Consider the following 24309-nt stretch of genomic DNA (forward strand, 5'->3'; position numbering starts at 1 on the left):
GCCGTCCCTACCACGTGCCCTTCTCTGTCTGCCGTCGTCCACAGAACCCGCCGTGCTGTGCCCAGTTCAGATTTAAATCCCAAGTCCCCCTCTCACTTGTCCAGTTTGACCAGAGGTGTGATCCGTGCCTCTCTGACTGAGGACGCGCGGCTGTGACAGCCAGGCAGGTGGTGAGGCCCTGGGAGGCCCTGCTGGCGGGAATCCGGCTGCAGACACGCACGGGGAAGGTCCGGAGCCGGACGGGCAGAACTTCTTGGGGAGCACAGGGAAGCAGGTGCCCCGGCTGGGGATGGGAAGCAGGTGCTCCCTCTCCAGGGAGCGCGTGCCCCATCCACATCTTCCCCTCCCTCCTCGCCTGCCCCGCCCCTGAGACCTCCCCGCTGCCCAGCTCTCTGTTCTCTTTTCTTTCTCCTGGCCCTCAGCTTATCCCCCAGTCCCCTTCCCCCAGGAGACGGTGACGGTCTCCTCTCCGCCGTGCTCCCAGCCCCCGGGTGGGATGTGGTAAACGCAGTGGCTCTACTCTTAGTTGACCGACTGAGTGGGCATCTGCACCCCCCGGGTGGGGGAGAAATCTCCTGACTTCAGAGACACCGAACTCTGTCCCCACCCCGCGCCCCATGCGAAAGCCGCGAGGGACCGTAAGGCTTTCTGGACACGTGTGGCTGCAGGCCCCGGGTCCACCTTCCCCAACCTTCCTTCCTATCGAGTCTATCTTTTAACACAAGAAAGGACCGTGGGGTTTTTTTTTACCTTTCCTTGTTTAACTTCTGCCGGAGAAAAATAAAGTGAAAGAAAAGGAAAACAGTCCCCATGTTTTCACTCTAAACAATCTCGAGACTCTTTTCGGCGTATCTTCCTCCAGACTTTTCTATGCATGCAGAGGGCATCTGCAAAGTTGGTAAACATAGGTTGTATATATTCAAGCAGTCCGTTACTTCCATAAGCGTTCACATAATGTACTTAATACACTTTTTTCCCAACCTCTAAATTTAAAGCGAGGGGTCCAACCATGAATGTGAAAAGTGCCAAAAATACAGCATCTTCTCTGTGTCTCTGGATTTGGGGCACTACGGTATTTATTTTAGCTCTTTTTTTTCTTCCAATTTAATAAGAATACCCATTACTCCAAAGTTAGAGGTAATTTCCCTAAAAACGCACCGGGCATAGTATTTGAAAACGTAACATACCGTTTAAAAGGAAACGTGTCCGGGGCTGGAGGCGGGGGGGGGGGGGGGGGGTTCTGGGTAGCTCAGTCAGTTAAGCATCTGACTCTTGGTTTTGGCTCAGGTCACGATCTCACGGTTCGTGGGATCGAGCCCCGCACCAGGCTTTGCACTGACGGTGCGGAGTCTGCTTGGGATTCCTTCTCTCCCTCTCTCTCTGCCCCTCCCATGTGTGCGTGCGCGTCCTCGCACGCGTGCTCTCTCTCTCTCTTTCTCAGAATAAATAAATAAATAAACATTTAAAAAATAAAGTAAAAGCAGGTGTGCCCTGTCTCCTGGCGTGCAGACATCCTGTGTATACAGCCCACCCGGAGAGAATATTCTTTTTTTTTTTTTTTTTCAACGTTTATTTATTTTTGGGACAGAGAGAGACAGAGCATGAACGGGGGAGGGGCAGAGAGAGAGGGAGACACAGAATCAGGAAACAGGCTCCAGGCTCCGAGCCATCAGCCCAGAGGCCAATGCGGGGCTCGAACTCACGGACCGCGAGATCGTGACCTGGCTGAAGTCGGACGCTTCACCGACTGCGCCACCCAGGCGCCCCACCGGAGAGAATATTCTTGAACAGGGATCCACATACATCCTACCGGGTACCTGCCTTGCCTTAACGTTGGTGTCCCTGTCCCCTTAACAAGCACACAGACTCGCTCCCTCGTGCGCGGACCCCGCTGTTCCCCACACAACTGGAACGAGAGTCACCGAAGCAGCCCTCTGCTCTCGGAGAAGGACACTGCTTCCGGGTCTTGCCATCACCCCAGGCTGTAGGAGGGCCCTGGCCATGTGGTCCTCTCAACCTAGAGCTGAGAAGGACCTACGTGTGTCCTGAATGCACTGAGCACGCCGACAGGAGTGCCGTGTTGACTGACGGAGGTGGCCAGTGTCCCGTGTGCCCAACGGCCACACTGTGCCCCCTGGGAATGTGGAGACAGAATGACAGCAGATTAGTACAGTGATGGCAAGGGTTAGAGGAAAAGGGATTTTGGATTGTTCTAGAGCCAGGAGCCGGGACTCCACCTGGGAGAGAGACCTGGTGAAGGTCAGGAGGAAACAAAGGGCTGGGTGGGGCAGTGCGGGCTGGGTCCCAACCTGAGCTGTTCTGTTCTCCTGTTGCTGATCCCTCTGCCCCGCCTGGCTGGGGCTCGGGGACACGGGGACACGGACAAGGTGACTGGCGCAGCAGGGCAAGCACGGTACAGACTTGACCCACCCATCCCTCCCGCCCTCTCACCCCAGGCCTGACGCTGGAGTTTCCCAGCCGGGCCGTCCTTGGGAGATGGGGAGGAGGGCTCCCATAAGGATGTTCTCCCGTGGCCTCCTCCTCCCCTGGGGTCAGCAGCATGACCCAACTTGCTGTCTGCACGGTGGCCAGCTCCCCTGGGGGCCGGGTGGGCTGGGAGCAGGGCCCCACGCTTTTCCGGGAGTGCCATGGGCCGGTCTTCCAAACCTGTGGCCCCGCCACTCACAGGCCCCTGCAATATGCAGGTGCTGCTCGTGTAGATGTGTGTGGGTGTGTTTTCTAGAAGGGAGGCGTTGGTTTTCATCGGATTCTCCAAGGAGAATGTGGTTCTTGTGACCAAAGTGACGTGGAGATGCTGTTTTCTCACAAGGCCTGGGGACAGTTGTGTGGCATTTTAAAAAGGTTTTCTGGGGGCTCCTGGGGGGCTCAGTCGGTTGAACGTCCGACTTCGGCTCAGGTCACGATCTCGCGGTTCATGAGTTCGGGCCCCGCATCGGGCTCTGTGCTGATGGCTCAGAGCCTGGAGCTTGCTTCGGATTCTGTGTGTGTGTTTTCTCTCTCTGCCCCTCCCTCGCTCTGTCTCTCTCTCTCCTTCAAAAATAAATAAACACTAAGAAAAAATTTTTTAAGGTTTTCTTAACCTTCTACCCATTCCCTAGAAGCACAAAATACCATTACGTGAACAAAGATCGTATTCGTTATTCGGAGTGGGGGTGTGGAAAGACAGATACATCGTCTCAGAAGACAGAGCTCTGTCCAAACCCTGCCTCTTCCCCACCATGCTCCCCAACCAGGTTCACTCCTTGACAAATTCACAGAGTCTGACCTCACAGAGAGGTATTCAAAAAATACCTGTTAAATACCCGACACTGTGTTATATCTAGGTCCTGGGCACTTTTCCTGAAACTCATTCCCCAAAGACTGAACGGGAAAGCCCTCGTAAGCACCCAGAAGCTGACGCCCAGCCAGCACAAACAGCCAGCCTGCTGGTCAGTAGCCTGCTGATGGGTCTCCCAAAAAACCCGCTTGTTGTTCTAAGTAAGACCCGATGTCCTGATGGGCGGTGTGGTTCCCACACAGCTGGCCTCCTGCTGGGAATTTCAGTCCAGAAATCATTCTCTTGCTGAGGGAAGTCTACCTTAGTTCTTATCCGTACATTAACTAAAGCAAATAAAGGTTCTTAGGCTCCACCCTGAACCCAGATTTTTAATTTCCTGGAGCAGGGTCCAGGAACCCGTCTTCCTGAAGTACTTCCTGATTTGGGAACCATGGCTGCATTCACCCCTTTAAATGAGGAAGGTGATTCCAGAAACGCGATCCTGCCGTGTGCTCCAGGCAGAGAGGAAGGGTGCTCCCGGGCGTGCGCTGAAGGCATTTCAGCCACGTCAACTCGCCTCATTGTTCTATAGGAGATGAAAGTCCGGTCCACAAAAAGCAAAGCCCAGAAGGCACCCAAAGAGGGCTGGTGTCTCTCATAATCAGTGATGATGATTTCTCAGATGCCCCCAGGGCGGTGACAGGTGCCAGACGCTTGGCACGCCCACCGGTTCACGTGGCTCAGTGATGCCGATGCAGAAAGATGCTGAACCCCACGGGGAGACCGTGTGGGCACACCGCCGTGTCACCTCCACCGAGCTTCTGTCCCCATGTCCCCCCAGAGGGAGTGGCATTGCACCTTCGCTGAGGGGGCACGGGAGTAGAAAGCAGGAAATGCAGCTGGTCCCGGAGGACACGGCACCCTGGAGGGCACGGTTGATTTTGGAACTGGAAAGAGCCTCAGACGTAGACCGCATTTACAATGTCCCCTCAGCGACAGAGGAGGGATCTCGAAGACACTGACAACTAGTTAAGAGCAGAATCAGAAGTGGCTTTTTGGGGTCCCTGGGTGGCTCAGTCAGTTGAGCGTCTGACTTCGGCTCAGGTCACGATCGCGTGGTTTGTGAGTTCGAGCCCTGCCTCAGGCTCTCTGCTGCCCGCACAGAGCCCGCTGCAGATCCTCTGTCCCCCTCTCTCTCTGTCGCCCCCTCTCTTCCCCACCCCCGCTCATGCTCGCTCGCTCTCTCTCTCTCAAACATAAATAAAGGTTTAAAAAAAAAAAGCAGCTTTTTCGGGGCACCTGGGTGGCTCAGTCGGTTAAGCGTCCGACTTTGGCTCAGGTCACGATCTCGCGGTCCGTGGGTTCGAGCCCCGCGTCAGGCTCTGTGCTCACAGCTCAGAGCCTGGAACCTGCTTCAGATTCTGTGTCTCCCTCTCTCTCTTTGACCCTCCCCTGTTCATGCTCTGTCTCTCTGTCTCAAAAATAAATAAACATTAAAAAAAAAAAAAAGTACTTTTTCTGGCTTTTTTGTGCAACGGTAGCCATTTAGCGGTCGTCAGCTCCTCTCACCTCGGCTGAGAATCTAGGAAGGCAGCTCACCACGGCTGATTTGCCTGGCTTGGTCCCCTCTCGCAAGAGTGCCTAAGAAAATGATTCGACGACCTCGTATCTGGAGTATACGAGAGAAAACTCCAACAGGATCCTCCTCCCACTTGCTCTCTCCTGAAACTGACCTTCGCGGCCTGGGGTTGCAAGCTGCGTATGGGGCACGCGGGGCCTCCCACCAGATGCCCCCCTCCAGTGACATACAAATTCTTCCACGGACACTTACTAAGATACCTGTTAGACATCACGTACCGGCCCCAACCGGACGGGACCGCAGTCGACGCAGGAGCTTTCATACACGCAAACGTGGGAGACGGAAGGTAAGCTAGGGCGGGTCATGGTACATTGTGACATGTGCCGTGGGGTGGGGGAGGGGGGTGATCAGGCATCAGTAGCTTCACACGTACCCAAAACTCCCTGCGAATCAACAAGAAGAAAGAGAACCACCGCAGAGAAACGGGCGAGGCACACGCGCGCAGTATACGGAGGAGGGGACAGGGCACAGGGACGAAGGCCTGGCGTTCCCAGTCGCCGGCTGCCACGGAACCACAGGCCCCGGGCCAAGGGGTCAGCACCTTCCGATGCCAAGATACACTCATCGGCAGGACAGGACGGTTCTGTCTGCGATTAGGTATGCAAACAGGGAGATGCTGTCACCAAGAGATGCTGGTTGGGAGAATGGACTGGAGCGGAAAATGGGGCGAAGGGGCAGGAAAAGTCAAACCAGGGCCGCCTTTGCCCAGGTAGGTGATAACTCGGCATGTTAACTCCCTCACCCGGGCAGAGGGTCAAAGACGTGAGGAGGAAGGGCGGTGGGGGGAGACTGAGGCCTGAGAGGAGAGAAGGAGCCGGAAGGCGCTATGTCCTCCGGGGCGAGCACGGCATCCTTCACAAAGGAGCCAGGCCGATGCAGTCAGTCCTCTCACCAAACACGAGGAACAGGGTGGCCCAGGGCAGCCGGAGCACGGATTCCCAACGGCCGGGTCGCGGAAACCACCAGATTCAGGGGTACTTGGGATGAGCTCAGATGTACCGTCTCGTAAAGACGGCGGGGAGGCAACATCCAACGTGGGGACGGTATGAGCCCAGCAGAGCACGGACTCGCGGGGTGAGAATTAACTTCAGAAAACCCAAAGCCACCACCCCCGGGCTGGGCAGCTGTGCCGGGAGGTGGGTCATTTTCAGAGAATAGTTTATGAAGTGGAAAAGCAAGCCACGGATTAGGGGGAAAGCCCGAGGTTGAGGGGCGTCAGGGCCAAGTGAGGGGGGCTCAGCCCGCGTGGCCTCGGGCACAGGGGTGAGTGCTCTGTGGGTGCCTCTGGCTCCTGGGCCCCCGTCCGTCCGTGCCCAGCACCGATCTCACAGGCCAACACGCTCCTTCCTCTGCTTCAGATCTGATCAGACATGGGGGGTCACTGAGGACATGAGAACAAACACTCCCAGGAGGGTGTTCCCGTCATTCTGCTGAGCCAAGAGTAACAGAGGTCCCTGTGCTGATGGCAGGAGCTGCGCTCACCTTGAACCCTGTCCAAAACCAAGGATGACTAGGTCCCTGTGTGCTCAACAGGCACGGAGGAGTGCAGGTGTCCAGAGGGACCCAGGGGTTCGCTGAGGGCTCTACAGGCAGTGCCTGGCCAAAGGGTACCTGTGTTTGCACGGAGGCCACTCCCTGGGGGCCTGACAATGGCACGAAATGAGCCCCACAGCAAAGCCCGCAGAGCCCCAAGGACGACGCGGTCCCTGTTAATGTCTTATCCACGCGAGCACTGAACCACCAATGGATCACTAGGCTCAACTCCCACCAGACGCCCAGGAAGTCATGTGTCCCTCCAAAGTGGGGCCGACTGCCAGCAGGAGCCAGGACGCAGCCCTCTCACACCAGCCATGGTCACCTGCTCTCCCGCCACCTCTGAGTTTCCAGGAACCAGAGAGTGCTTCAGTTGCAGGGGAAGGTGACAGGGCCTCCCCCGGCCTGCGCTGGGGGGGGGGGGGGGGGGGGGGGAGGGGGGGTCTGGGATACCACACGAAGGAGCCCCACTCAAAAGGCAGGCCTCAGAGGCAGCTCCTAGAGGCAAGCCCACGTCCAGGACAGACCGCACATTTTGTATAACAATGGGGACGATGAGAAAGCCCTTTGAGGGTGTCTCCCATGTTCTCTATGTGTGTGGGCCCCACCTGGCACTGAGCCTCATCCACAGTCTGGATGCTGTAAGCACATCCAATTGCATGCACATTCACTATGGAAACTTCATTTAAAATAAAAACAGTCATAATCACTTCCTAGAAAGTTATGGGTTTTTTAAAAATTTTTTTGTGGGGGTGGTCATCAAAGGTAATTAATCCAAGGGCGCCTGGGTGGCTTGTCGGTTAAGCCTCCGACTCCTGATTTCTGCTCAGGTCCTGATATCGTGGTTTGTGGGATCCAGCCCCACACGGCAGTGACATCAAGGAAGCTTCTTGGGATTCTCTCTCCCTCCTTCTATCTCTGCCTCTACTCTGCCCATTCTCCCAAATAAATAAATAAATAGCTTTTCAGAAATGCGATTAATCTGAAAAGGAAGAGATTTACAAGTTTTTTTTAAAGATTTTATTTGGGGAGGGGGGCCTCCTGGGTGGTTCAGCCAGTTAAGTGTCCGACTTCGGCTCAGGTTATGATTTCATGGCTCGTGGGTTTGAGCCCTGCATCGGGCTCTGTGCTGGCAACTCAGAGCCTGGAGCCTGATTTGGATTCTCTCTGCTCCTTCCCCATGCACTCTCTCTCTCAAAAATAATAACCATTGGAAAAGAAGATCTCTTTTTAAGTAGGCTCCACACCCAACATGGGGCTCAATCAAACTCATGACCCTGAGATCAGGAGTCATATCCTCCACCGACTGAGCCCGCCAGGCACCCCTCTTGCTTTCACAACTCCTTAAATATCATTACCCAGTTCTTCATATTTGCGCAAATTAATTTTGTAGGACCCATTTCTGCATTGAAAACGTGCCAGCTTACCTCTTACAATGAGATTTCGAAAAAGGGTACGAATTACTACCTGAGTGCCCCACGCCTTTTCCTATGGAGACTGTAACGGAGATTTTGTGGTTTCACTTCATTCCCAGTTTGCGTTGTGTCCCAAACGCTTATTTTTATCTGACACCTCCTGGACATGAAGTTTCTTTGTTTTCCTAACATCATAGTTTGTCGTGGGGTCTCATATGGGGATGAGCAGGGGTACCCTACCTTGGAAAGGTGTGGGAGCCCAAGGGGCGAGTATTACCCCCCCTTCTCCCCCTCCTTCTCCTCCTCCTCCTCATCACCATCACCATCACCATCACCATCACCATCACCATCATGATCAACTTCATCAACATCAAATGGCCAGCTTGGGCACAGCTGAGGCCAGACGCCCCCTCACCACCACGGCTGGGTTTCAGAACCGTGAGCCGACACATCTCATGGAACTCACCCTTGAGGACGGGCCTCTCACCAATGTTCCGGATGCTATAAGCAGCACTGGACAGGGATACCTCCGGAATGAGCTCTGCGAGCAGGTACCCAGAATACCAGGCGCATACGGACGCGAAGAGGAAGAACACAGCCTTCAGAGTGCCTGGGGACAGACAAGACACAACGGTGGATGCCCGGGGAACAGGTGCCATCCTAGCCCCCTTCCTGCACCACGTCTGCAGGGCGCTCCGAGGAGAAATTACTCCCGGGTAAGCGGGAGCCGGGTCAAGCCCGTGGCTGCCTCGATGAAACCATGATGGCTTCGCTGGCGCTGCTAAGACTAAGCATTTGTCACCATAGCAGCAAAAGATGCAAACAAGTTAGGGATGTTTTCTACGCCCATTTTTTAGATTTGCGGTCGGTCTGGGTCTCAGCTCCCTCAAATGCTAACATCAACGACTCATTAGTGGCCTGCAGACTGAAAATCCCAGAGGGCAGGGACTTTGTTTGGTTTATGCTGAGGACAGCACCTGGAGCCCCTGTAACACTGGGAACAGCCACCAAGCCTGTCATTATCATCACAGACAAGTTGGCGGCGAAACCCAGGTCGGGCAGAAGCAGAAAGTCCCTGGAGGGAGTCTTTCTGGTTGACTGGCTCTGGTACCTTCCTCCCACTTTTTTCTAATGTTTTATTGTTTATTCTTGAGAGAGACAGAGTGTGAGCAGGGGTGGGGCAGAGGGAGAGGGAGACATAGGCTCCAGGCTCTGAGCCGTCAGCACAGAGCCTGACGCGGGGCTCAAACCTGCCAACGGTGAGATCGTGACTTGAACCGAAGTCAGCCGCTCAACCAACTGAGCCACCCTGGCGCCCCAATTAAAAAAAAAAAAAGGCATCACCCACTCCTGGGTCAGGGGAAGCCTAGGGGGTCAACTCCTCGTCCCTTCACAGACAACCTGCCACCAATCCTTTCTGATTTCAGCCCCCAAATATCTCAAAGATCAGGACTCAGTTCAGGATCACCCACAGTGCCAAGATGCAGGCCCAGCATACAAAGGCAGCACGAATTTCCGATCAGCATTTAACTATGTGTTAATGGGTCCAGTCCTAAGAATTAAGAAAAAGCAGGACAGCGGGGAGGGAGGAGAGGAGAAAGAAAAGAAGGTGGAAAAAGAAAAGGGGAAGGGAAGGGGGACCCCCCCCTCCCCCCGCCTGGCCCCACCATGTTCTGGCTGCCTCACATCTGCACCCACTCAGGCCAAGCACCTAGAAATAACTGTCCCCTCCCACAGCCTCCAGGCCTCACCTCCCACAGGTGGCTCAGGGTAGCTGTGCTGGTCGAGGCCTCCCAAGTCCTCCACACTGCCAGCGCCCTGTCCCTGGACGGCAGACTCCCCTGTGCATGGCCTCCCCGGACGACCCTGACAGGGCTCCCACTTTGTGGGCACGGCTGGCCTTCTCTGCCGGCTCTCCCTCCCAGGGCGCAGCCCGGGCCTCTCCTCAGGACCCCAGGGCCGGCTCACCCAGATGATCCTCTGAGTTCCTGGCAGGGGCGCCCCACCGCGGACCTGCGGTCAGCACCCTGGGATGTCTAGGCTGCACATGTGGCACGTTCCGGAAAACCCTTCCTCCTCCCTGCCCCCCAGGTCTGCTCCTGACCCGCGTGCGGCCCATCCCAGTGCGTGGACGGGGTCAGGTGCCAGGCAGCTGGGACCCTTCCTTCGTGGCACGCTTCCCCGCCCAGCCCTGATGGAATCCATCGGCCAGTCTCCATGGGTTTACCTCCACCATTAATCTCACCTCCCCGGACTTCTCTGCCTCTCTCTAGCCTCCCCCTCCCCAGGCCCACGACCATCCTAAATCCTCCCTCCCGCTGACAGGGAGAGAAAAGCCCACACCCGCCTGGGCTCCCAGATGATGTGTCCATTTATCACAGGGGGTACGATAAAGATTTTGGTCTTTGTCCCTGTCCCTGGCAAGAGATCCTAAAACCCTTGCTATCTGTTGTCTCTTACGAGTGTCTGCGGTGTTCATAAAGGAGCCCCGTTCAACCACACCTGAGCCCGTGCTAAGGAGGTGACAAGGGGGGAGGGGAGGCCCTTAGGTAGCTTTTAGGGAGGGGCTGGCCCAGCATGTGCCCGGAAGGCTGGCGCTTCCAGCCCTGCCCCCGACCTCCAGGAGAGGAAAGGGAAGGGAGTCCCGCCTGGGTCACGTGGTCATGTAACCGAGGCATAATAAGATCCAAGAACTCTGGACTCCCGAACCTTGAAGGTGGGTCCCTTCCTGTAGCAAACATTCGGGCGTGTGAGGACAGTAATGTGCCATCAGCCCACGGGGCAAAGGCCCAGAACTCCGAGGCTGGGGCCCTCCCAGCCTACCCCCCAGAAGCCTCCTCGTTCGGTTGGTCCTCCCGACCCACGGGTTGTCCACTGGGGATGTTAACTCGAGCCGGTGTGTGTTTGTGCGTGGGGGCGGCTCCTGAGCGCAGGGGGGTCGTGCTGATGGGACAGGATGGGAGGCTTCGGTTTGACCGAGATGAGTCGGTCTTTTTCAAGTGTGACCTTCGACATCAACGCCCTCCTTCCATTCTGCAAACCCCGCGGTCCCGAAGGTTGCTAGAAGGTTCTGCGGAGATGGCTTCTGTCGTGAAGCACCTGGGGCAGTTGTGACCACCGCCATTTGCAGGACTGAAGGGACCCCTCAAAGCTGGAAAAACCAGCCACAGGTATGGCCGACCCTGTTCCTGCAACTCCTGGGTTTGCTCTGTACGGGGTCACACGATTCACGGGAGCCCAGGCCCTCTCCTGTCTCACACGTTTGTATGAGTTTGTCCCTCCGACTACAGCGTGCTCTCCTCCATGACGCCCAGCCTTCTCTCTCTCTCCCTTCAAGGCTCCCCCGACCTCAGTGCGGCCTGCCACACACCCTCACACCAGCCGTTCACATGCCCTGCCAGCATTGCACACCAAGGTCCTCCAGGAGAGTGCACGGGCCATGGGCCACGTATGTTCCAGAATATTCCGTTGGATGCACACCGAGTGAACAGTGCGGTAGGACTGCTGGAAATATGGAGTCAGCGTTAACGGTGTCGGGTTCAAAGCAACAGTAGTCCACTGTGTCGTGTGTGTGTGTGTGTGTGTGTGTGTGTGTGTGTGTGAGATCACGGCCGGGCTATTTTATCCAAGTGTCACATTTAAAGAAGAAAACTGGCAACGAGAGATTCTTCTCAGGATCTTCCAGGCGCCACGTCCCATGTGAGATCTCGGAGCAGAGGTGCCGTTTAGCTTGGAGAATTCTGGAACGGAACATGATGCTACCTTCCAAATGTGGAAAGGACAGCGACAGGGGAGGGAGACGTGATTTCGTCCCCAGCCGAACAAGGACAAATGAATGGAAGTGACGGGGAAGAAAATAAGGAACAAATAAGGAGCCCGTGCATCCTCGTAAGCAAGAGTATAAACCGTGGCCGGCCTGCCTTGCAAGGCAATGAGCTCCCGACCCTGGACATTTTCCAGGGCTCCTCGGAAGGCTATGGAGCGTGTGTGCATCAGGTGAGGGGCGAGCCAGTGACCTTGCGGCTTTCTGGGGTTGGCTGAGAGAAGCCGAGAGCTGGAGCCAGAACCACCTGACGGCAGGAGGGGAGACCGGGCAGCACAGGCCGGGGCCAGTCCACCGTGAGACCCAGGCGGCAGGTGCCGGGGATGAGCTAGACCATCAGCCAGTGCACAGGCCGGTCACGGTCACAGAAGCATCCCGGCTGGCAGGGGAAGGCAGGCCCGGGAGCCTGGACAATGTCCAGACAAGCTGAGGCACTTGCATCAGGAGCTCAGTCCCTGGGGTGAGTGGAGAGCAGATGGGACACGGGGCAGTTTGTGGCGACAGCCTCGGACCCTGGGCAGCAGAGAAGAATCCAGAGCCCCAGCAGGGCACAGGTGAGGACTCATCTTGGGAAAGGTGGGAGCCAGACCTCAGCTAAGACGGCTCCCTGGACCTGCGTGGGAGGGGGTCCAGCAGCTTCCGAGGAGGTGGGGGGGACGGTGAGGAAGTATGCAGAGTTCAGGAACCTTCTGTGACCCTGCAACCAGGATCCGGCCTCTTCTTGTAAAGTAATGAAGTCCTCCGTGGCTGACAGATACGTATCCTGCAGGCATCACACGTGAGGGCTAGAGCGAAGGTCAGTTCTAAGCACAGATAGGGAGTCAGTGAAACCCCTCTCCAGACACTCTCGATCACTGTGTACTCCTGCCTCTGTGTGTGTGTCCTGCCCTCATCGGCGCCCGCAGATTCTCGGGGTCTCAGGCCGGCCCCGGCCCCTTCACTTAAGCTGCAGTCCCAGAGTTCACGCTAAGCCAGGCTGGAGGCAGGTGGCTCTCAGGGCTCCCCCTACCCCTCCAACCCGGGGTGGGGGGGGCTGAAGAAGGCAATTCTGAGCCCGTAAGAACACACCTTCTTTGGTGGGACTTCTTCAACGTGAAGTAGGATGAGGAAGCTGTCTCACCGACATGAACCCAAACCCCCGTCACCCTGGAGGCGGCCACACCTGCACCTCTTGTCCCCGGTGGGGGCCGAGCAGGCTGGCGTGGCTGAGCCCTATTCATCCTACTCGGGACTTGGCTGCTGTGTGGCTCCAGGCTCAGCCAGCCTCAGCGTCCAGTTGTCGCTGTCCTGTTGACTGGGACTTGGGGGCAGAGAGACTGGCAGGTATGACACCCGAACACCACAGTAAGTTTGGAAGGTCACTTGCCTTGTAAGGTTCGCACACCAACACCCTACTTCTGCCGAGTTAGGACAACCACCACCCAGCAGCTGCCCCACGGGCGAAGGGCGGTGCTGGCTTAACTCACTTCACCCATTCGATCTGAAAATGTCCTTCCTGTGAACTTTCTGCCTGGGACAGACCCAGGGCTGGACTGAAGTAGCCAGGAAAATGTCGCTTCCAAGAACGTTGCCAAATCCTTAGCTCACAAAGTCCAGAGCAACACGGTTCTGAGTTGCCGCAGGTGACCTTCTCTCATAACCACACACATCCATATAAATACAAATCTGGTGCCGTGTCAGACAGGGCCTTGTGTGAAAGGACCACGTGATTCGTGCAATGACTCATAGGGCTATGTGTGAAAAAGGTGGAGGGAGGGGAAAGCAATCTAAGAGTATTCAGCATTTTCCATCAAGTAACCGGCAAAATATTGTAAGAATACAATACAGAAATAATGGGGGAAAAAATCTTCCCAAATAGCTATCATGAAAGCCAGTGTCCTGGGGGAGATGTTTTCTCCCCCCACAAAAAGAGACATGTATTTCCACCCATGTATCCTACCATCCACACGAGTTACCAAAAGCCACGTTGTTCATAAACAACCAGTTTTGTAGAGAACATGACTATTCCACACAGTAAAGAAAAATCTTCAAATCCGTCTTTCCAAACTTTGGGTCCAGAGCTGTGAAGGTGGCCTTTAGAACTCTCTGGAGTTGTGACCACACAGCTGGAAAGCTAGTGCCAGAAGGAAAGAGGGTCCTTGACCCCCTCCCGGCAGAGAAGCTGTCCCCCAGGGAGGGGAGGGGGCTGCTAAAGAGGCCAAGAGATCTTTCCACTTCTGAACTTCCCCTTTTTGGGCAAGGTCTGCAGACCGGCTCCAGGAGGAATCCGGATCCCTCAGATTATAGGAAGGAAACAGCAAAACCAATCAGAAAGGAGGCAGGTGGGGCAGGTTAACGCAGGAACCCAGGGCGCCCTGTAAAGCCAGGCAGCTAGGCCAGTGACTGTGGACAGAGGCCACGGTCAGGAAGGCCGGCTTTGGAAGACCAAATGACTGGTGGGATGACCGTTTTGTTTTTCTTTCCCTTTTCCTATTTCTCCCAGGCTTTCTGCGGTCTCAAGTAGTTTGGTATTTGGAGAAAATAACAAGGGCCTTATGGAGAGATGCTACCAGAACTGTTACAGTCAGTGACACGGGTCGCTCCCTGTTAGTCCCTCCCCATGTCCCGCCCACCCACATCCCCCAGGGACTTAAAAAGGCTGCCTCCCGGTGGTGCCTAGGTGGCTCAGTCCATTAAGCATCTGGCTTCAGCTCACGTCATGATCTTGCGGTTTGGGAGTGAGTTCGAGCCCTGCCTCAGGCTCTGTGCTGACAGCCCAGAGCCTTCAGCCTGCTTTGGATTCTAGTCTCTCTCTCTCTCTCTCTCTCTCTCTCTCTGCCCCTCCCCTGGAACCTGCTTCAGACTCAGTGTCTGCCCCTCCCCTGCTCTCCCTCTGTCTTTGCCTCTCAAAAATAAATATTAAAAAAATTTTTTTTTTTTTTACGGCTGCCTCACTGTCCTCTCCACTTTCCATAATTTGCTGGGCTGGTCAGTTTGACCTGTGGCTAATGACCCCTGATTCCAGCCAGAGGACCACCAGGTGGAGCCCACAAGTGCCTCTAGCCGGCAGCAGCCCGCCCCCCTTGCTGGCGCCTGAGGTCCTGGACATCCCGGCGGGCACACGCCCTTCCCCGGGACCGAGCCCCGTCCTCCTGGAGCTCGTTGGGTCCGGCTGTGCCTGCGCTCACCTGAGACCTACTTTCCAGGCAAAGCGTCAGACTCCCGGAGCGGGGAAACGGTGTAGGTCTTACCTGCGCCGGGAACCCCGGCCAACTGGCCCCTGTGGGATTCGCTTTCCGCATTTCAGATCCCGGGGCTACGAGGAGACCCGGCCCCAGCGCCGGCCCCGCCCTCGGGCTCGGCCGCGGCAGGCACCGGGAGGGGTCCCGGGGAGGCGAGGGGGCGGGTCTCCCCGGCCAAGGTCCCCTCTTCCTCCTGCGGTGGAGGCAGCACTCACCGGTCGTCCCTGGGCGCATCTTCCAGGTGCGGCTCCCTGGGGACCCGAGGGACCTCGCTGGGACCGTGTGGCGAGGAAGGCACCGAGACGCGCCCTCGAAGCGCACAGCGGCGGGGAAGGAGAGCAAAGGGCGGGCGGAGGGGCCGAGACGGAAGTGCGGGCCGGGTGCGGGCCGGGCGGGTGCTGGCCCGGCAGGTGCCTGCAGATCCGGCAGGTGCGGGCCGGCAGGTGCGCGGGGCGGCGCCCGCGAGCTCCGGGCCGGCAGCCCAGGCGGGATGCTCCCTCCGCCCCGCCGACAGGGGGCCAGGAGTAACGAGCAGGGTTTGTTCCCGAGGCAGGACACTGGGTCCCGGAACGGTTCGCGGCCTCAGCCCCCAGTATAATGTCTCACAACAGGAAACAGCTACAAAGACGAGCATGTCCTGAGCCTTTGAATCGTCAAAGCCGAGCGCTAGCAGGGTCCAGGCTAGCGGTCAACAAACAGCCCCTGGGCCAAAGTCATGAGGCTCCTTGCTTCATCCAGAACGTTCCCGCCGCCCACCACAGTCCTCCACCTCGTGTCCTTTTTTAACCTCAGGGCCTGATTTGGGGAAATGTGGCAGGGACAGTGCCCCCAGGCGCCATCGGTCAGGGTCACGGGCTTCCAAGCCCTTTTGTTCACATGGAGGCCCGGGGCTGCCAGGGCCGCAGTCCGGCAGGTGTTCGAAGAAAGCTTCCCAGAAGACGCCCCAGCTCCTAATAGGAAGAGTCTCTCTCTGTGTAGACTCACATTCCAGCCCAGGTTTTTACAGCTCTTTGGAACACACCGTGGTCATCGTGGCCTCAGACTGCCAAGGGCGAGTTAAGGCTCCGAGGGCAGTTGGTCACCTTCGCAGAGCAAGAGTCTTTGCAAAAAACCCACGCCCGCCCCCAGAGTCCGTGGGCCCCACAGTTCTGCTCGTCCCTGTTTCTCTTCTCCGGAAAAGCCCAGAGGCCTCGACGGTGCAACACAAAGTCCCCTCACCTAGTCCCAGGATACGCATTGACCTGTGGGCTGTCAAAAGGGACTCGACCGTGACCCTTCCCCATCGTGGTCTTTGCCTCCTGAGGAGCTGCTGTGTGGCCCCATCCAGGGAGCCTGGGGACACATGTCCTGTGGACAGTTTGGCGTGAGTCCTCCAGGTCACCCCCTCCCCCAATGGTTCCCCACATCAGGGCGATCAGAAGACGGGGTCTCCCAGCTCCAGGGCTTGAGCACTGAACCATAGCTTCAGCATGGCACATTTCCCTTGGGATGCCGCTTCGGGGCTGCTCTCCAGCTGCTCCTAAGTTACATTGAGCAAGAGCATCGATTCATTAAAGCGGATGTTGGGGGGCGCCGGGACGGCTCAGCCAGTTGAGCATCTGACTCCTGATATCGGCTCAGGTCGTGATCTCACGGTCGTGCTGCCAAGCCCCCCCGTCCGGCTGCACGCTGAGCATGGAGACTGCTCGAGATTCTCTCTCTCTGCTCCTCCTGCCCTGTTCACGCGTGCACACACACATGCTCTCTCTCTCTCTAAATAAAAAAATAAAAAAATAAAAATAAAAATAAAATATAAAAGTAAAAATAAATAAAAGTAAATAAAAATAAAAATAAAATAAAATAATTAAAAAAATTTTTTTTTAATAAAGTGGATATTGGTTTCATTGACCAAGAGTCTCAACTTTTTGTCTTTGGCTCACCTGATTTCGGAGATTGAGCGTTTATGTCCTGTTGTTTTCTTTCTTTTTTTTTTTTAATGTGGTAAAAAAATACATAACATAAAGCCTACTATCTTTTACCACATTTAAAATTTGACATTTTAAGTGTGCAGTTCAGTAGTGTTCAGTATATTCACATTGTCACGCAACAGATCTCAGGACATTTTTGTCTTGCAAAAGTGAGACTGTGTCTCCGTTAATATCAGCTCCCCTTCCCCCACCCCCCGGCTCTTGGCAACCGCCATTCTACTCTTTTTCTATGAAGTCATCTCCTTTAGATACTTCACAGAAGTGGAGCCTCCACCATTTGTCTTTTTATGACTAGCTTATTTCACTTAGTATGACGTCCTCAAGGGGCATCCGTGTTGTGGCACGCGACAGGATTTCATGCTTTCTTAAGGCTGAGTAATACTCCGTCATGCATACGTTCCACATTTTGTTCATCCATTTATTTGTTGATGAACACTTGGGTTATTTCCGCCTCGTGACTACTGTGAGTAATGCTGCTCTGAACATAGCAGATGGATGCACATCTCTTCGAGACCCTGCTTTCAATTATTTTTGGGTACACACCCTGAAATGAGATTGCTGGATCATATGGCAATTGTATTTATAAGTTTTTAAGGAACCACCGTGCAGTTCCCCTCAGTGGCTGCACCATTTTATATTCCTAATATAAAGTATTGGTGTGCACGCATTCCAATTGGTCCACATCCTCACCAACACATGTTTTGTTTTGCTTTTAAATTTTTTAAATAGTAGCCATCCTAAGGGCTATGGGCTGGTATCTCACTGTGGTTTGATTTGCATGAGTCTCTAATGATGAGTGATACGGAGCATCTTTTCGTATGCTTTTTGGCCATCTGCATATCATCCTTGGAGAAATGTCTGTTCAAGTTCTTCGCACATTTTGTAGTCTGATTTTGTTGTTGTTGCTGCTGACCTGTAGGGGTTCTTGAAATATCCTGGATATTAATTCCTTATCCGATGTATTGTTTGCAAATATATTCCCTGATTCGGCAGGTTGCTTTTCCACTGTGTTGATTGTGTCCTACGATGCACAGTTGATACGTTTGATACAGTCTCCTCTATTTTTGTTGTTCTTGCCTGTGCTTTTGGTGTCACGTCTGAGAAATCATCACCAAAGCCAGTGTTGTGAAGTTTTTCTCCTGTGTTTCTTCTAGGGGTTTTACTGTTTTAGGACCTACATTAAGGTCCTTGATCCATTTTGAGTTAGTTTTCATATGTGGTGTTAGGGAAGGGTCTCACGACATTCTTTTGATGTGGATGTCCACTTTTCCCAATACCATTTGTTGAAGAGACTGTCTTTTCCCTATTGAATGGTCTTGGCATCCTTGTCCAAGATCATATGACCATATATGCAAGGGTCTCTTTTTGGGCTCTCTGGTACATTCCATTGATGTATACAGAATCTTTCTTTATGCCAGTACCACGTTTTTGATTACTGTAGCTTTATAATAAGTTTTGAACTCAGGAAGTGTGAGCCTTCCAACTTTTTCTTTTTCAAGATTGTTTTGGATATTCAGAGCCCCCTCAGATTCCACCGGAATTTTTGGTTGGATTTTTCTATTTCTGTAAAAAAAAAAAAAAAAAAAAACAGGGGCGCCTGGGTGGCGCAGTCGGTTAAGCGTCCGACTTCAGCCAGGTCACGATCTCGCGGTCCGTGAGTTCGAGCCCCGCGTCAGGCTCTGGGCTGATGGCTCGGAGCCTGGAGCCTGTTTCCGATTCTGTGTCTCCCTCTCTCTCTGCCCCTCCCCCGTTCATGCTCTGTCTCTCTCTGTCCCAAAAATAAAGAAACGTTGAAAAAAAAAAAAAAAAGAGGAAAAAAAAAAACATCATTGCGATTTTGATAGGGCTTTCATTGAATCTGTAGACTGTTTTGGTGGTATTGATAGCTTAATGATAATAAACCTTCCAATCTGTGGACACCAGGTGTCTTTTCATTTATTGGTGACTTCCTTCCTTTCTTTCAGCTACGTTTTCTAGTTTTCAGTGTATAAGTTTTTCTGCTTCCTTGGTTAAGTTAGGGTTTGTTTTCATTTTGCTCTAATCACCTGCATTAGACCCTGTTCCCTATTCTCAGCCGGTCTGTAACAAACATGTCTAATCAATTCTCCCTAGCAGCTCCCATTATTTGAGAAAAAAAAAATGATATAATTTCCATTTCTGCTGATCTATACTAAGGAATTTTTTTTCTTTTATAAAAAGTAAATGCTATGTATACTAACAATGAAAAATGTAAAAAAAATATTCTATGAGGCTAATAAAAGGTGGGATGACTATTTAAAAAAATTACTATTACCCACTTGGAACTCAACTCAGGAACTTAAAATGATTGGTATCAAGATTATATATTACTTGTAATATACATGGAAAATATACATGAAATTTACTTTAAGTGAAAAAGCAGGAACAAAAGCAGACATTTATGCCTATAAGAAGACTAGACGGAAACACCTGTGGTATTTGCCTGTGTGTACTATAAAGCCACATTACCTAAAAAAAATTTAAATAAATAAGTACTACAAGATATGGAAGCAACCTAAGCGTCCCTCAATAGAGAGATGGGTAAAGAAGATGTGCTGTAGATATATAATGGGATATTACTCAGCTATAAAAAAAGAATGAAACCTTGCCATTTGTGACAACATGGATAGACTTGGAGAGTACAACGCTAAGTGAAGCGAGTCAGACAGAGAAAGACAAATACGACATAATCTCACTTCTATGTGGAATTGAAAAAACCTACCAACCAACCAACCAACAAAAACCAGAAACAGACTCATGAATACAGAGAACTGGTGGGTGCCAGAGGAGAGGGGGCTGGGGGGATGGGTGAAACAGGTGACGGGGACGAAGAGGCACAAACTTCTGCTTGTAAAATAAATAAGTCCCAGGGCTGAAAGGTACAGTATAATATTGGAATGCCTTTGTATGGGGACAGATGGTAACTAGCTGGCAGTGAGCGCTGTGCAGCAGTAAGGCACAGAATGCTGACTCATTGTGTTTTACACCTGAAATGAACACAGCACACAGTTCCCCCTCAATTCCTCATGCGTCTGTGGGCCACCTGGGCCACAGGCTCATCTGCACAGCCCTTCCCCCTCAACAGGCCCCTTCCCTCCGCTAGGTCCAGGGTTCCCTCCCCAGAGTCCCCAGAGACAGCTACTGTCCCTAGCATTCCCCGTGGTCCTCAGAGCCTGTCTCCACATACGCAAGCCTGCGTGTATCTCCCTCAGCCTTTTTACACAAAAGATATATTGTACGTGGTGTTTCACAACTTACCTTTTTATGTTAGAATATCTTAGAAAGCTTTGTACATAAACACACCCGGGCTTTGCTTATTCTTCCTGAGTGCTGTGTTCAATTCCATGGTTGGGTGAAGCACGTCTCTGTCACTTTTTTTTTTTTTCAAAACTTTATTTAAATTCTAGTTAGTTAACATGTAGTGTATTTTGGTTCCAGGAGTAGAATTCAGTGATTCATCACTTACACACAACACCCAGGGCTCATCACAACCAGTACGCCCATCACCCATTTAGCCTATCCCCCCCCACCACCTCCCCTCCATCAACACTCAGTTTGTTAAGAGTCTCTTGTGGTTTGTTTATCTCTCTCTTCTTCGCCCCACGCCCCCCACCATGGTAAATCATATCTTTAAGCCACACCTTTTATTTTGGGATGAACATATTCTTTAAATAGGTGTAGAAGGGCAGTTTTGGTTATTTTTAGTCTTTTGCACTATTAACAATGCTGCAATGAATAACCTTCACGTATCCACGGTGGCATAAATATTGAGAAACGTTAAAAACAGATTTTCTAAAAAGTGACTGCTCGGACTTCAAGCTATACTACAAAGCTGTAACCATCAAGACAGTGTGGTAGGGGCACAAAAAAAAAGACACTCAGATCAATGGAAGAGAATAGGGAACCCAGAAATGGACCCACAGACGTGTGGCCAACTAATCTTTGACAAAACGGGAAAGACTATCCAATGGAATAAAGACAGTCTCTTCAGCAAGTGGTGCTGGGAAAACTGGACAGCGACATGCAGAACAATGAACCTGGACCACTTTCTTACACCAGACACAAAAATTAACTCAAAATGGATATAAGACCTAAACGTAAGAGAGGAAGCCATCAAAATCCTCGAGGAGAAAGCAGGCAAAACCTTTTTGATCTTGGCCGCAGCAACTTCTTACTTGACATGTTTCTGGAGGCAAGGGAAGCAAAAGCAAAAATGAACTATTGGGACCTCAACAAAATAAAAAGCTTCTGCACAGCGAAGGAAACAATCAGCAAAACCAAAAGGCAACCACCAGAATGGGAGAAGATATGTGCAAATGACATATCAGATAAAGGGTTAGTATCCAAAATCTATAAAGAACTTATCACACTCAACACCCAAAAACCAAATAATCCAGGGAAGCAATCGGGAAAAGACATGAATATACGCTTCTCCAAAGAAGACATCCAGATGGCCAACCGACACATGAAAACATGCACAGTATCACTCATCATCAGGGAAATAGAAATCAAAACCACACTGAGATACCACCTCACAACTGTCAGAATAGCTAACATGAACAATCGGGCAACAACAGATGTTGGCGAGGATGCGGAGAAAGAGGATCTCTTTTGCATTGTTGGTGGGAATGCAAGCTGGTGCAGCCACTCTGGAAAACAGGATGGAGGTTCCTCAAAACATTAAAAGTAGAACTACCCTACAACCTAGCAATTGCACTACTAGGCATTTATCCAAGGGATACAGGTGTGCTGTTTTAAAGGGATACATGCACCCCAATGTTTATAGCAGCGCTATCGACAATAGCCAAAGTATGGAGAGAGCCCAAATGTCCGTCGATGGATGAATGGATAAAGATGTGGTGTATCTATCTATCTATAGATAGATATATGTATCTATATACGTATCTATATATATATCTATATATGTATCTATAGATATACACACACGCACACACAATGGAGTATTACTCGACCATCAAAAAGAACGAAATCTTGCCATTTGCAACTACGTGGATGGAACTGGAGGGTATTATGCTAAGTGAAATTAGTCAGTCAGGGAAAGACAAACGTCATATGACTTCACTCATATGAGGACTTTAAGACACAGAACAGATGAACACAAGGGAGGGGAAGCAAAAATAATATAAAAACAGGGAGGGGGACCAAACAGAAGAGACTCTTATTAAATATGGAGAAAAAACAGAGTGTTGCTAGAGGGATTGTGGAAGGGGGGATGGGCTAAATGGTAAGGGGCATTAAGGAATCTACTGAAATCATTGATGCACTATATGCTAACTAACTTGGATGTAAATTAAAAAAAAAAAAAGTGATTGCTCTGGTATACTTTCGTAGGTTTAAAAGCCATTTGTGATTTGTATTTCTTTTTCAGGAACCATCTAGTCATGTCAATTGCCCAGTCTTCTATGAAGCTGTTAGCCTTTTTCTTTTTGAGTTGTGGTAGCTGTGAGAAATACTTTGTTGACTAGATAATACATTTACATAGTCCAATTTTTTTAAGTGTCTTAAAAGATATATGGTGATAAATCACCTCCCTACTCACGTATCCTCTTTACCTAGTAGAAACCCGGAGTTGTTAATTCCTTGGGTGTCCTTCCAGAATTTCTTCTGACATACCCAACCAAACCCCACCACACACACACACACACACACGTGAACAAACTGTCACATACTCTGCCCCTGCCCCCACCTCTTGCTTGTCAAGATATCTTGGAGAGTTTTCACTTGTGTCTACAGAACTCTCCCTCGTTCTTTCAACAGCTACAAAGCATCTGACAGCGTGGCTGGACCATAATTTATCTAGCAAGCTCCTCACTAGAGACATTCTTTTCCACTTCTCATTAGGACTAACACTGTAACAAGAATCTTGCACGTAGAACGTTTCGCTTACGTGAAATGAATAAAACAACAATAACAAAACTATCTTTGATGTTGGGGTGCCCAGCTGGCTCAGTTGGTAGAGCAGGGCAGTCTTGGTCTGCGGGTCACGAGTTGGAGCCCCATGCTGGGCATAGAACCTACTTTAAAAAAAAAATCCTAGAAGCGGAACTGCCAAGCTTCTGCTATTTGTAATTTTGATAAAAGTTTGCCAAAACGGACCTGGATGGCTGTTGCACTCATTGACAACCATGCTGATGCACGTTTGTTTCGTCATAAAGTCTTCTCGAGGATAATTTTTCCTACTCTTGATTTTCACTTCACTTGCTTACTTGGGAAAACACTGCCATTTAAAATGGGTCTCCCCTTATTAAAAATTTTAAAAAAGGGGGGGCGGGTGCCTGGGTGGCTCAGTTGGTTGAGCGTCTGACTCTTGGTTTCGGCTCAGGTCATGATCTCATGGTTCCGTGGGTTCAAGCCCCATGTCGGGCTCCGTGCTGGCATCACGGAGCCTGCTTAAGTTTCTCTCCCTCTTCCTCTCTCTTCCCTTCTGCTACTCATGCTGTCTCTGTCTCTCTCAAAATAAATAAGTAAACATTTTTAAAAATTAAAAAAATAAAACAATTATCTGATTTTTTGTTTTTACAGCTTTGGAGTTTTGCCTTACTTAGAAAGGCCTTTCTCCCCTTCCCCACAGTTTCTTATTTTTTGATTAAAATATTTGATCCCTCCATATTAACTCTGATGGAGATTTTATTTTCTTCCCATCTGGCTAGCCGGTTGCTTGCTATTTGTTGAATGATCATTTCCTGATATTGACTGAATTGCCCCGTCACCATATTAAGGCTCAAGTGTACTTGTTTTGATGTCTGGACTTTATATTCTGTTTTCTCCGCCTCGTCTCCTTCTGCTCAGGTATTAGTGATCCTTGCGTGTTCACTTTACCCATGAATTTTGGATTCAGCTGTCACTGCTCATGTTGGCTGTCCCACTCCAGCCACAGAGCCCCCAGCATGGGACACACTCTGATCTGGAGGCTGGACTGAGAGAGCTTTTTCAGCCCTCACAACAGCCTAAAGGGAAGTTATCTTAACCCCTTTACAAGTGGTAAAGTGAGAGGCGCCTGGGTGGCTCAGTCAGTGAAGCGTCCGATTTCGGCTCAGGTCATGATCTCGTGGTTTGTGAGTTCGAGCCCCACATCAGACTCTGTGCTGATGGCTTGGAGCCTGGAGCCTGCTTCGGATTCTGTGTCTCCCTCTCTCTCTACCCCTCCCCTACTCGCACTCTGTGTGTGTCTCTTTCAAAAATAAGGACTTAAAAAAAAATTTTTTTTAATGGTAAAATGAAGCATCAATTGTCATAAAAGCCATCAGTTAGGGAGTGAGGATTCCAAAGGATTCTAAGTGAGTCCGAATGTACTAAGTTCTCCTTGAGTGTATTTGCTTGCTGAAGTCACAGCATAGGACAGGCCAGGGCCTCCTAATCGCAGTACTCTATAGTCATGGCCCCTAAGTTCTGTCT

At 51.7% G+C, this 24309-nt stretch overlaps 1 protein-coding gene across 2 annotated transcripts in view; it reads right to left on the bottom strand.

Annotated features, from left to right (window-relative positions):
- Window positions 1-15481, bottom strand: part of FAM3B (FAM3 metabolism regulating signaling molecule B) — a 42397-nt gene extending 26916 nt beyond the window's left edge. Inside the window, exons 1-2 of one of the 2 annotated variants that reach the window (XM_045501323.1) lie at window positions 15124-15481; window positions 8331-8474 (exon numbers count right to left, since the gene is read on the bottom strand). In XM_045501323.1, the coding sequence (XP_045357279.1) occupies window positions 8331-8474; window positions 15124-15142 (163 nt within the window). In that variant the 5' untranslated portion in view covers window positions 15143-15481. The remainder of the gene's footprint in view (window positions 1-8330; window positions 8475-15123) is intronic. The other variant, XM_045501324.1, reaches the window with a different exon arrangement.
- Between the last annotated feature and the right edge of the window lie 8828 nt (window positions 15482-24309).

Source organism: Leopardus geoffroyi, chromosome C2 (assembly GCF_018350155.1).
Source record: "Leopardus geoffroyi isolate Oge1 chromosome C2, O.geoffroyi_Oge1_pat1.0, whole genome shotgun sequence".
NCBI lineage: Eukaryota > Metazoa > Chordata > Mammalia > Carnivora > Felidae > Leopardus > Leopardus geoffroyi.